The 13,594-nt window shown below is 41.5% G+C and overlaps 1 protein-coding gene across 5 annotated transcripts in view; it reads right to left on the bottom strand.

Moving 5' to 3' along the window:
• myo16 (myosin XVI) overlaps positions 1–13,594 on the bottom strand; it is a 107,220-nt gene that overhangs the window by 7,627 nt on the left and 85,999 nt on the right. For 4 of the 5 annotated variants that reach the window (XM_062457152.1, XM_062457151.1, XM_062457150.1 and 1 more), the window contains exons 33-35: positions 3,913–4,077; positions 3,703–3,788; positions 897–982 (exon numbers count right to left, since the gene is read on the bottom strand). In XM_062457152.1, the coding sequence (XP_062313136.1) occupies positions 935–982; positions 3,703–3,788; positions 3,913–4,077 (299 nt within the window). In that variant the 3' untranslated portion in view covers positions 897–934. The remainder of the gene's footprint in view (positions 1–896; positions 983–3,702; positions 3,789–3,912; positions 4,078–13,594) is intronic. The other variant, XM_062457149.1, reaches the window with a different exon arrangement.

The raw sequence follows: 13,594 nt of genomic DNA on the forward strand, positions 1-13,594 counted from the left end.
TACATTTGTTTAAAAAAGGGTACATGTTACGGCCACATGTGTTGTGTTCTTTGTTTGTCACCTCCCTTCCCTTTTCTGTAGTTCCGCCCAGGTTGTGTTCGCCATGATTACCAGATGAGATGCACCTGGCCTGGTGATCAAGCAGCAGATAAAGACTCCAGTTTCCTGCTGCAGGAGAGGCTTCTAGCTTGGGGACTGCTGGTCTTGCTGCCGCTTAGCTTGGGAGTTTGTTGCTCTGCTATGTTTGTCTAATAGTTGTGAAATGATGTTTTATTAATAAATCCCATGGATTTGGTACTTTTAAAGGTGTTCTTAGTAGTTGTTTTGGGTCAGTGGCGGAATGTTTGTTCGCCCCATAGGGCCACTAAAGTTGGGGCGTAACAGTACATTTTTGTATTAACAAACATATATTGAAAATGTATTTAGTTCCATGTTTTCGTCCTAAAACCTTCTGGGATTGGGATTAGTTTTAACTGCAAGCTCCAAAAGGTACATATCAGAATAATGTATTAATCATGTTTTACCAATAATGAATTAACTGTCATAAATGAACCTACTAATGAAAAACAAATCATTTGCAATGGTTTTATCAATGATTAACAATGAATTGTTGATGTCTTATAAAGGAAGGATGCATTAACTGTTCACTAATCAGTTGTAAATGCTTTTTAGTGTTCAGTCATTTTCAAGTGTTACTGTCGCACCTGTCCTGTTTCAAAGTCCTTCTAGTTAGGGTTAGGGTTCTGATTAGTCATTTTGAGGGTCGTAGATGCTCCAGTCAAACCCTCGATCCGAGGCTAAGGCCACCCTAGTAGTAGGAAGCAGGACAGTGGAAGCATGAAAAACAAAGGTGGGTGTATAGGAGAGAGCACCAAGGTTTGAGAGACCACACTCACCCTGTCCCCCCCGTCTGACAGCAGCCCCCCCCCCCGTCTTAGAGGGCGGCCCCCGCTCCAAACGGAGAGAAGTTTAGATGGCTTCTCTGGAGTAGGAGAGGAGAGAGGGATTTGCATGAATATATATACATGTATATACACACAGATATACAGATACATAATTAACCTTTTAGCATTGAGAAGAGAAACCGGGAGATAAAGATAGAGAAAGAAAGGGGGGGGGAGAGAGCGAGAGAGAGAGTGAAAAAAAGAGAGAAATAAAGACAGAATACAGAGAATAGCCACAGTACAGCCCACAGGGAATAAATACATTTCAGAAGAGGACACTCTTGTGGGGTTGTTTTAAAGGTCCCTCTGTGGTCCCGTAATAACAGACTGTTAAATGAATGTCATGCCATGGGTTCTGTCATACGCTGCTGAGAAACTTCAGGGGCCTCCTCAGTAGCTTTCAGTTTGAAATAGGTATGCCAAGGGAGGACATTGAGAGTGAGAAGAACAGTGTGTGAGAAGGAGCAGAAGAACAGGGGTTTAGAGATACTTAGAATGGACTTCAAAACAGCTAAAAGCCCGTAAGTGTCTATGTCACAAGATGTTCTTACTTCAGTAAGAATGCGCTGTACTAGCTGAAGCATAAATCTTGTACACACACACACACGCACACACTCGCACAAACCTATTTTCTGGTGTCTCTGCCACTTCACACCCTGCTCTCCATTACAAAGGAGTAGAGGGCATCTCCCAAACATTGCAGGAATGATCGGTGTGTGTGTGTGTGTGTGTAGTAGTCTGTCAGTAATGGAACAAGGAGACAGTTCTACTCCATTAACCCACCCTGGGAGCAGGAACGTTGTGTGCCTGCCTACCTTCTCTCTTCCACTAATCTCCTGAGAATACCGTGCCCTATGGCGTCCGGACAGAAACCGGATCGTAACGTTCCGACTTCTTCCCTCACCTCGCCTCTCTGAGACGTCTGATCAATGATTCAACAGGCTGGGTCTTCTACATGCACCTGGGGGCCGAACCAGAGCAGAGCAGCAGCAGCAGCAGGGAGGCTGCCGGCACAACCATGCGACCACTGACCTCCCCGACATACACATATTTCCTGTTCTGAGCTGGCAGACGTGACCTTTGTTTGTGTGTGTGTGTGTGAGGGAGAGATGGAGAGACATAGAGAGAGGGGGGGAGATGGAGAAACAGTGAGAGAGGGAGTAAGAAAAAGAAAGGCAGAAAAAGACAGGAGAGAGGGAAAGAGAGAAAGAGTGAGAGAGTGATGAGTCTGAGAGGAGAGAAATGCAGAGACGGAAAAAGAGTGTAAGTGGTCAGGCCAGTGTATCAGGAAAAGAAAGTTGTTGCTGCCCGTCTCCTGTTACAGACCACAGCTACCTCTGCTCTGATTGGCTATCTAGGTATTAGCTATGTTCCGGTCAGCTCTCTCAGTAGCAGGGATTGTGCCCCATAAAATATTTCTCAACCTGCTTAGAAAACTTAAAGCTGCAGTAGGTAGTAACATTTTAAACTCAATTCAAATATGAGAAACAGTGCCCCCAATTCTTGTCTCAGCATCCTCAATTTCCTCCATCTTGAGTTTTATTGAAAGTTGTTTCACAAAATAAGCCGAGGGGGAAAGGAACAGGTTTGCTAGCACATGGCTGGAAAGTAGCAACATGCTCGAATGTTTTTTATTTATCGACACAGCACTGAGCTATATGTGTTTCGAAACAACTCTTAGGAGACCTCATTATTTAACACCACATCTTTATGGGGACAAAACAGTTCTTTTTAATAGAAAAAATCGTACCTATCGCATACCTTTGTGTGTGTCTGTGTGTGTGTTTAGAAACAGATTGCTTTACGGTTTCCATTTGATAACAATGCTTTTGATTCATCTCCTGTGACGTACTGTAGGTGCTCAGTTGGGAGTGTGTGTTTGTCTGTGTGTTTATATGAGGGCAAAGAACATCTACGCGTACATGTAACCATACACTTTAATGGGCTACGGAACCTGGGAAAGCTTGTGTATTAACAGCCAACCATTATATTAGGTTCAGGCCTCCTGAAAAACGAACAACAAAACCTCAACCAATGGTACATGTCTTATAAACAACCCGTGTGCATGTCTGTGTGTGTGTGTGTGTGTGTGTGTGTGTGTGTGTGTGTGTGTGTGTGTGTGAAGAGAGAGCAGGGCAAACAAGCTGGCAGTGTTTCTTCTCCACAAAAGGAAGGCAGTGCTGGAATGCCAACATTGAGGCTCTTGTATACAGTATCTGCACCTGGTTCACTCAGACACACACACATGCATACACGCATACACCTGACGGTAAATTAAGCATCGAGATGAAGAGTAATGTTACACAATATGCTGGGAGAGGTCATTTGGGTACAGGAAGGAGCAGAAACTCAAAACCCAGGACGAAGACTTCCAACACAGTTGTGTTTGTGTATATGTGTGTGTTTGCATTGGGCCTTGTTAACCTGTGTTGTGCGGACCAGAAGTATTCTATCACCCTTAAAGATGATACAACTAGGATAACTTCGGAGGACATTTACTTGTCACTCACAATTTCAAGTGCTATATATAAGGTATGGTTCAGAATTAGTGTAGTGTTAGAATTAGGTTTAGGTTTAGGAGCTAGGGTGAAGCTTAGGTTTGGGTTCAGGTTAGGTTTTTGGGTTAAGGTAGTGGTTAAGGTTAGGGTTAAGATTGGGGTTAGGGGTTGAGAAAAACAGGATTGTAAGCGGAACTGAATGTTCAGTCCTCACAAGAAGCCACACAAACATAACTGTCTGTGGGTTTGTGTGTGTTTACCTGAGTGTGGTGGCTGTCCATATGCCTGTGCAGAGAGGAGGAGCTGGAGGACATGGACTTGGAGTGACCCTCATCTTCCAGACACCCTGAACATGAAACACGTATGTCCTGTGCATTAGACAGTACTCACATATGTGTGAGTGCACACAAGCGAAAACACACACTCCTGCAAACGTTTACACTCATCTGTACACACACACACACAAGTACCGTTAGAGAGTCTTTCTCCATGAGGGTTGCCATTCTCCATGGGGGCGGGGTTTGGGGAGTGGGGGGAGTGGTTATTGGCATTCTTGTCCTGTAGCTGAGGGGATGGGGATGTGGGGGCAGAGCCTGAGTCTTCCCTCCCAGGCAGGTTGATGTTTGAGTTGAACCCTGAGACACGAGGGGAGGGAAAGAGAGGGGGGAGAGTGAAAGAGAGACAGAGAGAGCCATTAGGTAGTTAAGTTTGTTATATCTTAATTAGGCTGCCACCTCACACTATTCCTTTAGATAAGGCATGCAAAGAAAGTAGAAAGCATTTTGTTCTATCAAACTAAACAGTATCTCATTCTTCCCTCTGTTTTGCAATGAGATACAAACTTAAATAGAAACAATAGATGCAGGATACAGTTAGGTCCATAAATATTTGGACATTGACACAATTTTCATCATTTTGGCTCTGTATACCACCACAATGGATTTGAAATGAAACAATCAAGATGTGCTTTAAGTGCAGACTTTCAGCTTTAATTTCAGGGTATTTACATCCAAATCAGGTGAACGGTGTAGGAATTACAACACATTTTATATGTGGCCCCCCCCTTTTTAAGGGACCAAAAATAATTGGACAAACTAACATAATCATAAATCTAATTGTCACTTTTAATACTTGGTTGCAAATCCTTTGCAGTCAATGACAGCCTGAAGTCTGGAACCCATAGACATCACCAGATGCTGGGTTTCGTCCCTGGTGATGCTCTGCCAGGCCTCTACTGCAACTGTCTTCAGTTCCTGCTTGTTCTTGGGGCATTTTCCCTTCAGTTTTGTCTTTAGCAAGTGAAATGCATGCTCAATTGGATTTAGGTCAGGTGATTGACTTGGCCATTGCAGAACATTCCACTTCTTTGCCTTAAAAAACTCTTTGGTTGCTTTCGCAGTATGCTTCGGGTCATTGTCCATCTGCACTGTGAAGCGCCGTCCTATGAGTTCTGAAGCATTTGGCTGAATCTGAGCAGATAATATTGCCAGAAACACTTCAGAATTCATCCTACTGCTTTTGTCAGCAGTCACATCATCGATAAATACAAGGGAACCAGTTCCATTGGCAGCCATACATGCCCACGCCATAACACTACCTCCACCATGCTTCACTGATGAGGTGGTATGCTTTGGATCATGAGCAGTTCCTTCCCTTCTCCATACTCTTCTCTTCCCATCATTCTGGTACAAGTTGATCTTGGTATCATCTGTCCATAGGATGTTGTTCCAGAACTGTACAGGCTCTTTTAGATGTTTTTTGGCAAACTCTAATCTGGTCTTCCTGTTTTTGAGACTCACCAATGGTTTACATCTTGTGGTGAACCCTCTGTATTTACTCTGGTGAAGTCTTCTCTTAATTTTTGACTTTGACACAGATACGCCTACCTCCTGGAGAGTGTTCTTGATCTGGCCAACTGTTGTGAAGGGGTTTTTCTTCACCAGGGAAAGAATTCTTCTGTCATCCACCACAGTTGTTTTCCGTGGTCTTCCGGGTCTTTTGGTGTTGCTGAGCTCACCAGTGCGTTCTTTCTTTTTAAGAATGTACCAAACAGTTTATTGAGCCACACCTAATGTTTTTGCTATCTCTCTGATAGGTTTGTTTTGATTTTTCAGCCTAACGATGGCTTGCTTCACTGATGGTGATAGCTCTTTGGACTTCATATTGAGAGTTGACAGCAACAGATTCCAAACACAAATACCATACTTGAAATGAACTCTAGACCTTTTATCTGCTCCTTGTCAATGAAATAACGAACTCCCATGAGGGAATAACATACACCTGGCCATGGAACAGCTGAGCAGCCAATTGTCCAATTACTTTTGGTCCCTTAAAAAGGGGGGGGCCACATATAAAATGTATTGTAATTCCTACACAGTTCACCTGATTTGGATGTAAATACCCTGAAATTAAAGCTGAAAGTCTACACTTAAAGCACATCTTGATTGTTTCATTTCAAATCCATTTTGGTGGTATACAGAGCCAAAATGATGAAAATTGTGTCAATGTCCAAATATTTATGGACCTAACTGTATGTTACTTATTGATACGGATTTGACTGCTGGTCATTGGAAAACATTGTGGGAGGGGCCAACACTGTCTATCCAGAGCTGTTTCCGAAAGTGATGTCATGGACTACGTATCTCGGCTATGACAGACAGTGACCCCGAACGACCTGGACTAATCCCTCTCCCAGTGGTGTCTATGTGTGTGTCTGTGTGGTGGAAATTTGTGTGCTGATCCGGAATGTGTGACTTCTGACCAAGAGACTCCTATGTATAGCCTAACCACTAGCATGCTTCCACATAACAAAGTGTATGCGTGTGTCTGCGTGTGTAGAAAGTTAACGAATCAGGGAGTATGGATGATGCATTTGATCACAACACGCTCATGCATGTGGGTGGGTGTGTTTCAACAAGAAGTGAGATACTGTGGTAAATCGATGCGATTGGGCGGTTCGGGGCTACGGTTGTCTCCAGGCGGAAGTGTTGGGAATGCCCTGTTACCACTAGGCCCTTTCCCTGCTGCGTTCATGACATTCCCAAATCTCCCCAGAGGAGGAAGTGGAGGGAGGGACAGCTGCTCTTCACAGGGATATCTAGGATAGCACCCCCTAACCCCGACCTCCCAGCAGCCTCAGGTGTCACCCTCAGGCCGGCCAGAACGGAAGCCGAAGGGCCCCGTTAAGCCCCCTGGTATCTCCCCCTGCTCAGATCAGACGTCACCTCCCGCCATGGCCCCTCTTTCCCCAGAAGAGCCGCAGGGGGTCGTGACCCCCTCCCCCCCTATTCTTGCATGCAGACAAGTTTCCATGACGCCAGCAGTTGCACCGCTCAGGTTGTTGGGGTACTGACAGTGGGACACATCGCCGAGTGTGTGCGTGTATGTGTGCGTGTTTTCATCACGTGTAGCAGAGAACCAATGTCATTGTTAGTGTAAGTGCCTTCCGCTCTTCCAAGGATAGATTGTATTGTGGCTGTACTGGTTCTGTAGCTGGGCATGGTTACTATGATGATGCGTGAAGTGGCCGACATGCTTTTAACAATCTATTACTTGCTAAGGATGTGATGATCTGAAGCTAAAAACTCAGATATACCACACCAATTCAAATATGTATAAGATTCTTTTGGGGGGGGCCGGGGGGAATCTGTATGCTTAGAGACCCTTGTCACCTCCTCAGCAACGTGTGTGATAAATTCCGCTGCCTTCCTTTTACAAAGGTTAGCCTCTACATCATGGTCACAGCTAGCTGTGTGTGGCGGCCTTACACTGGTGAACACACATGGCTACATCATGCCCAGCACTACATAAAGAGGCTCGCAAGGCTGAGCTAGCTCGTTAGCATGCCAGCATGTAGCTATATGGGGTCTAAAGGCCAGTACACAGGAGAACATAATAGATGGCTTGGAAAAAGTGGGACACACACTCTCTCTCACACACACACACACACACACATTCATACACACTGGGCCCAATCTTGCTGAAGTAAAATTGGTCAATATGTAACAAAGTGTACCCTAATGGTCAGGGCATATATTCCACAGATAATAAAACAATTTTTCAAAAGAGGAGGTAATCAGCAAAGTGTGTCTTATAACATGCTATTACTGAAACATAATGATCTTGGTAACCCTTCCTTTTACAGTCCCTTAAGTACTAGGTATTTACATAGAAAGTAAAGGGTATGTTATGTGTTTTATTGGGTATTACCGATTGGTACCAAGGTGGTAAATACCTAGATAATTCGAAGTATTTACCTATTAACTAAATACTAACGTGCTGGTCATTACTGGGTATATTTTCTGTATTATTGGGTATTACCGATTGGTACCAAGGTGGTAAATACCTAGATAATTCGAAGTATTTACCTATTAACTAAATACTAACGTGCTGGTCATTACTGGGTATATTTTCTGTATTATTGGGTATTACCGATTGGTACCAAGGTGGTAAATACCTAGATAATTCGAAGTATTTACCCATTAACTAAATACTAACGTGCTGGTCATTACTGGGTAATTTTCACTGGTCCTAATTAGGTAAAGACAGAAGACAAAACTTTGTATTTAACTGGAAACTTATAAATATTACTATTTAAATACCGCTGGTAGTAAGTTGGTAACTATGGGATATATATATGGTAAATTATAATGTGTTATTGGGTAAATACCACTGCTACTAAGTAGGTAAAGACGGCCAAGCTCCAGCAGAATTACGAACAAAATACTCTACTATTACCCTGTAGTTACCTAAGGTTTATGTCGGTAACAGTCCACGTCTAATGAGAAGATAAGATAGTACTTTACAATAAAATACCTTTTCAGATACATTTATCGATGATGGCCTCATTTATTTGGCTGGTATAGCTACCTACCTCGGCGGGAAGAGTTTTCCTCTACTGTCACGGTAAATCTTCTTGGATACTGGGTATGTTCTTGCGCATGTTTGGACTATTTACTCAGTAAGTAATTGGGTGTGCTCAAGCCTTCGGCGAGAGCACAACCTTTGTTCTCTCACATATATATTATTGTTGGAATGCTGCTTCAGCATTCCAAGTATTGTTCTTTGAATCTTTATTCAACTTATTGTTGGAATGCTGAAGCAGCATTCCAAGTATTGTTCTTTGAATCTTTATTGTTGAAATGCTGCTTCAGCATTCCAAGTATTGTTCTTTGAATGCTGTTAAGCATTCTCACTATTGCTTTTCAACTTCTCAGTTCTTCCGCCGTTTTTTGGCCTTTAACTCGTTCTGCATACTTTAACCGATTCCTACAACTTTTGTATCAAAACGTTCAGCTCCTTCAGGAGATGATGGCTATGAATTTTGGTATTTCTCACTTTTATACTTTTTAAGACATTAAGGTTTTTGTGCAAATTATTCTCCCATTAAAAGTAATGGTAAATCCTTTCAAATCATTAAAAAGCTTCCTCCTCTTTCAAACGTAACTACTTCAGCTTACTTTCAGCTAGAAACACCATTCAACCTTTAAAATGTTCACAAGACATTCAGCTATTCCCAAATGATTCAGCTTTTTCAAATGTTCAGCCAATTTTGAATTATGACAGTTTGAAATACATTAAAATGTTTGCTCCTTCTTGATTTTTATGAATGAGCAGCAAGCAGTGACACGCTCTTTTTCTGATATTCAACTAATTTGTCAAACAAATTCCTCTAACGTTCATATAGTTTAACTTACAGAAACAAGTTATACCTTAAAATGTAGGAAAAATTGTCCTCTTTCAGCCAATGTAACTACTAAAGAGCTCACATTTACAGATTTTCAGCTATGAGCCTTGAAGCGAGAGCAGCCTTTCAAATTCTCTCACTAACTTCAATGGAGAGGTGAGTAAAATCAGTCAGAGAAAGCAAGAAGGAACAAGATTTTGAAACTGCCGATAGAGTCGTATTTCTGACCGCACAGACATATAAAGAATATCTCTGGTTTCGGCAAAGTCTTGGGTCTCGGAAAATATCCTTAGATTTTGGATTGGACGTACAGTTTTGCGTCTAGGTTAACTTGTTTGAGGTGTGGATTGTAGCTACATTTCTGTTATTCTCTGCCCTCAGCGCGTTAGCAATCATAGCTACACCATCACCGTGGCATCGACAGACACGCACCACTCAGTCTCTCACACAGGTGATTGGTACGTTTACTTGACCATGAGAAACACGATTACTAGCAATTGTCGGTTTATGCCAATAATACGATTACTCCGTTTACATGTGTAATTAGTTATGCGATTACTCAATAAACACGTCTACATGATTCTTTTTTATTAATCGTTGTATGCTCCACGGACAAAACTTGCACCAACATCCTTCTGCAACAAAGTGTCGCCGTGTCTTCCTGTATCGGCTCTACTGCTGTATGTTTCATTCCATCAACACATTGAATCCAACTAAGAAAGCCGAGTAAACGCATAGGCTACATCTGCTACTGCTAATACTATCCCAACTATAATTTAATCTGTTAAAACTATAATATTCTTGTTACGACTAGCTAGCCTACTTCTTCTGTTTAACAGTTCAGCTTTCAGCTTCTCCCACATTGTAGGCTATTTTAGCTCTTAGCTTTGTTAAGATGATGCAGTTCAGCTTCCACACTGCCTCTTTTGTGTGACTCACACATTTTTGAAATTCATTTCAGCTTGCGGGTATTTTCTCACTTTTATACTTTTTAAAATATTAAGGTTTTTGTGCAAATTATTCTCCCTTTAAAAGTAATGGTAAATCCTTTCAAATCATTGTTGGAATGCTGCTCCAGTCCCTTTCAAAAATACCTTTCGGTTGCTTTGAAGCTTCAGCTTATAACTTTCTACTAAATTTTCACTATTTTCAGCTTTTTTAGCATGGTCAGCTATCCCCATTCAGGTTTTCAGCATTCTCACTGCTGTTTCGCAGGAACAGCCGTTTCTAGTTTATCTTCTATTTCTTCCGTGGCACCTTTCAGCGCCTTCAAATCTTCAGCTATTAAAACCGTTCAGCTATCAAAAAATTCAGCAGTTTCAGGCCATGGGTGCTATGACTTTTCAGCTTTGTACCTCTTATGCTTGAATTAATATAAATCAATATTCATAATATTTTTAACATGGGTTTCCAATGGAGTTTTCTTTCAAATCCTCTCAAACTTCTTTAAACTTCTTCAACTTCCAAATCCTTCTTCTTCCTCAATATTTCAGCTAGAGCCACCATTTAAACTTTAAAATGTTGACAAAACCCTAAACTATTTTTTAATAATTCAGCTTTTTGATATCTATTCAACTTTTTTCAATATCACTGATTAGGTTTCATGACTTTTTCAAGCCGTTTCTGAGATTTACATGGGTGTTTACGTGAAACCCTAGAGTGGAGGGCAGCTTCGGATGTCGTTGAAAAAATATTTCTAGTTTGCCAGCATTGCCACAATTTTCGCTCTTCATGCTTCGTTTTTGGATCAATAGATAGCTAATTTTGTGCTGGTCGTAGACAGTTGTCTGTTGAATCCAACAGACGTACACATTTGTTCAGAGCCCCACGAAAGCGAGACAAAGTCCAACTCTCGCCCCATAGAGACCAATGCAAATCTGGTGACAAAATCGTCAGAGAAAGCAAAAAGAACAAGATTTTGAAACTGCCGGTAGAGTCGTATTTCTGACCGCACAGAAATATAAAGGAAATCTCTGGTTTCGGCAGAGTCTTGGGTCTCGGAAAATATCCTTATTTTTTGGATTGGACGTATAGTTTTGCGTCTAGGTCAACTTGTTTGAGGTGTGGATGCTAGGTAAATGTTCGTTTTTCTCTCTGCCTAGCTCGTTAGCCATCACAGCTGCGCCATCACCGTGACAACCAAACAAACACGCACCAGGAAAGCAAAAGGGACACGTTTTCGAAACTGCAGGTAGAGTCGTATTTCTGACTACACAGACATATAAAGAATATCTCTGGTTTAGGCAGAGTCTTGGGTCTCGGGAAATATCCTTATTTTTTGGATTGGACGTATAGTTTTGCGTCTAGGTTAACTTGTTTGAGGTGTGGATTCTAGCTACATTAGTTATTCTCTCTGCCCAGCTCGTTAGCCATCACAGCTGCGCCATCACCGTGGCACCCAAACAAACACGCACCAGGAAAGCAGAAGGAACACGTTTTCGAAACTGCAGGTAGAGTCGTATTTCTGACTGCACAGACATATACAGAATATCTCTGGTTTAGGCAGAGTCTTGGGTCTCGGAAAATATCCTTAGATTTTGGATTGGACGTACAGTTTTGCGTCTAGGTTATCTTGTTTGAGGTGTAGATTCTAGCTACATTTCTCTTATTCTCTGCCCTCAGCGCGTTAGCAATCATAGCTGCACCATCACCGTAACGACAGACACACTCAGTCTATCACACAGGTGATTGGTACGTTTACTTGACCATGAGAAACCCGATTACTAGCAATTGTCGGTTTATGCCAATAATACGATTACTCCGTTTACATGTGTAATTAGTTATGCGATTACTCAATAAACGCGTCTACATGATTCTTTTTTATTAATCGTTGTATGCTCCACGGACAAAACTTGCACCATCATCCTTCTGCAACACAGTGTCGCCCTGTCTTCCTGTATCGGCCCTACTGCTGTATGTTTCATTCCATCAACACATTGAATCCTACTAAGAAAGCCGAGTAAACACACTCAATGATGGGCTACAGCTATTACTACCCCAACTATAATTTCAGCTGTTAAAACTATAATATTCTTGTTATGACTAGCTAGCCTACTTCTTCTGTTTTTTCAGTTCAGCTTTCAGCTGCTCCCGCATTGTAAGTAAGTTAGACTTTATTTATATAGCACATTTCATACAAGAATTGCAGCTCAAGGTGCTTTACATAAAATCAATAAAAACAATAATACAAGTGATAAACAATTCAAACAAAAATAAAAATCCCAATAAGATCTCTGTTCAAGAGAGAAACCAACTTTAAACATGCATCTTAAAAGTAACATATACATTTGGTTCACCCCTGGTCTGTATATATAAAACCATACACTCTGTTAACAGATCCTTTCCCCAGGTCAAGAGTATGGGCCGTATTCTCTGTTAACAGATCCTTTGCCTCAGATCAAGAATACAGATTGTTTTACATATTTGTTTAAATACTTCATGCGACCAGAGTTCTTGTACGCTATCAGAGTTCGCCAACTCTGACCTAGACAAAGTAAAAATAGCAAGTCAAATAATGACCCAAATTTACTAAACCAAGATTCTACAATAAAATAACTAATAAAAGTAGGATTACAAGTAACACACATACATTTGGTTCACCCCTGGTCTGTATATATAAAGCCATACACTCTGTTAACATATCCTTTCCCCAGGTCAAGAGTATGGGCCGTATTCTCTGTTAACAGATCCTTTGCCTCAGATCAAGAATACAGATTGTTTTACATATTTGTTTAAATACTTCACGCGACCAGAGTTCTTGTACGCTATCAGAGTTCGCCAACTCTGACTTAGACAAAGTAAAAATAGCAAGTCAAATAATGACCCAAAATACCCGCAAGGCTATTTAAGCTCTTAGCTTTGTTAGATGATGCAGTTCAGCTTCCACACTCCCTCTTTTGTGTGAATCACACATTTTTAAAATCAATTTCAGCTTTCAGCTTGCGGGTATTTTCTGTATTTTCAGCCATTTAAAAAAAATAATTTCAGATTTCAGCATTCCAATGCATTTTCAGCAGGAAATGCATTTTCTAGTTATTCTTATTATTCTTTTTGCCCCCCTAAAACTCAGTCAATATTTGGCCTACATAGACAACGTAGGTGTCAAAAGTTTCGTCTTGGTAGCGATTGAGTTGCTTCTATTGGAATTTACGTTCCGTTGCATGGTTTGGGCTTAAGTTAAGTTTTTGTGGCAAAAAGTGAAGCTAACGGTGGCTAATTTGCTAGCCACAGTCACTGACGTTACTAATGTCACTAACGTCACGAAAACACGCGTGACTACCCTTGGCAGAACATTCGTTTCGCATCTGTTAACTTGGGGGATAGCTAGGCTAACTATAGCTTTACTGCAAGGCAGCTGCAGAAACGCCACAAGCAAAGAGGCCAGGGTGATAACTATTTACTCATTTTACTTTGTGATATGACACACAATTGTGATGTGTAATGTACAATATAAGCTGATATTATTA

The sequence above is a fragment of the Osmerus eperlanus genome, chromosome 3, assembly GCF_963692335.1.
Source record: "Osmerus eperlanus chromosome 3, fOsmEpe2.1, whole genome shotgun sequence".
Classification (NCBI taxonomy): Eukaryota; Metazoa; Chordata; class Actinopteri; order Osmeriformes; family Osmeridae; genus Osmerus; species Osmerus eperlanus.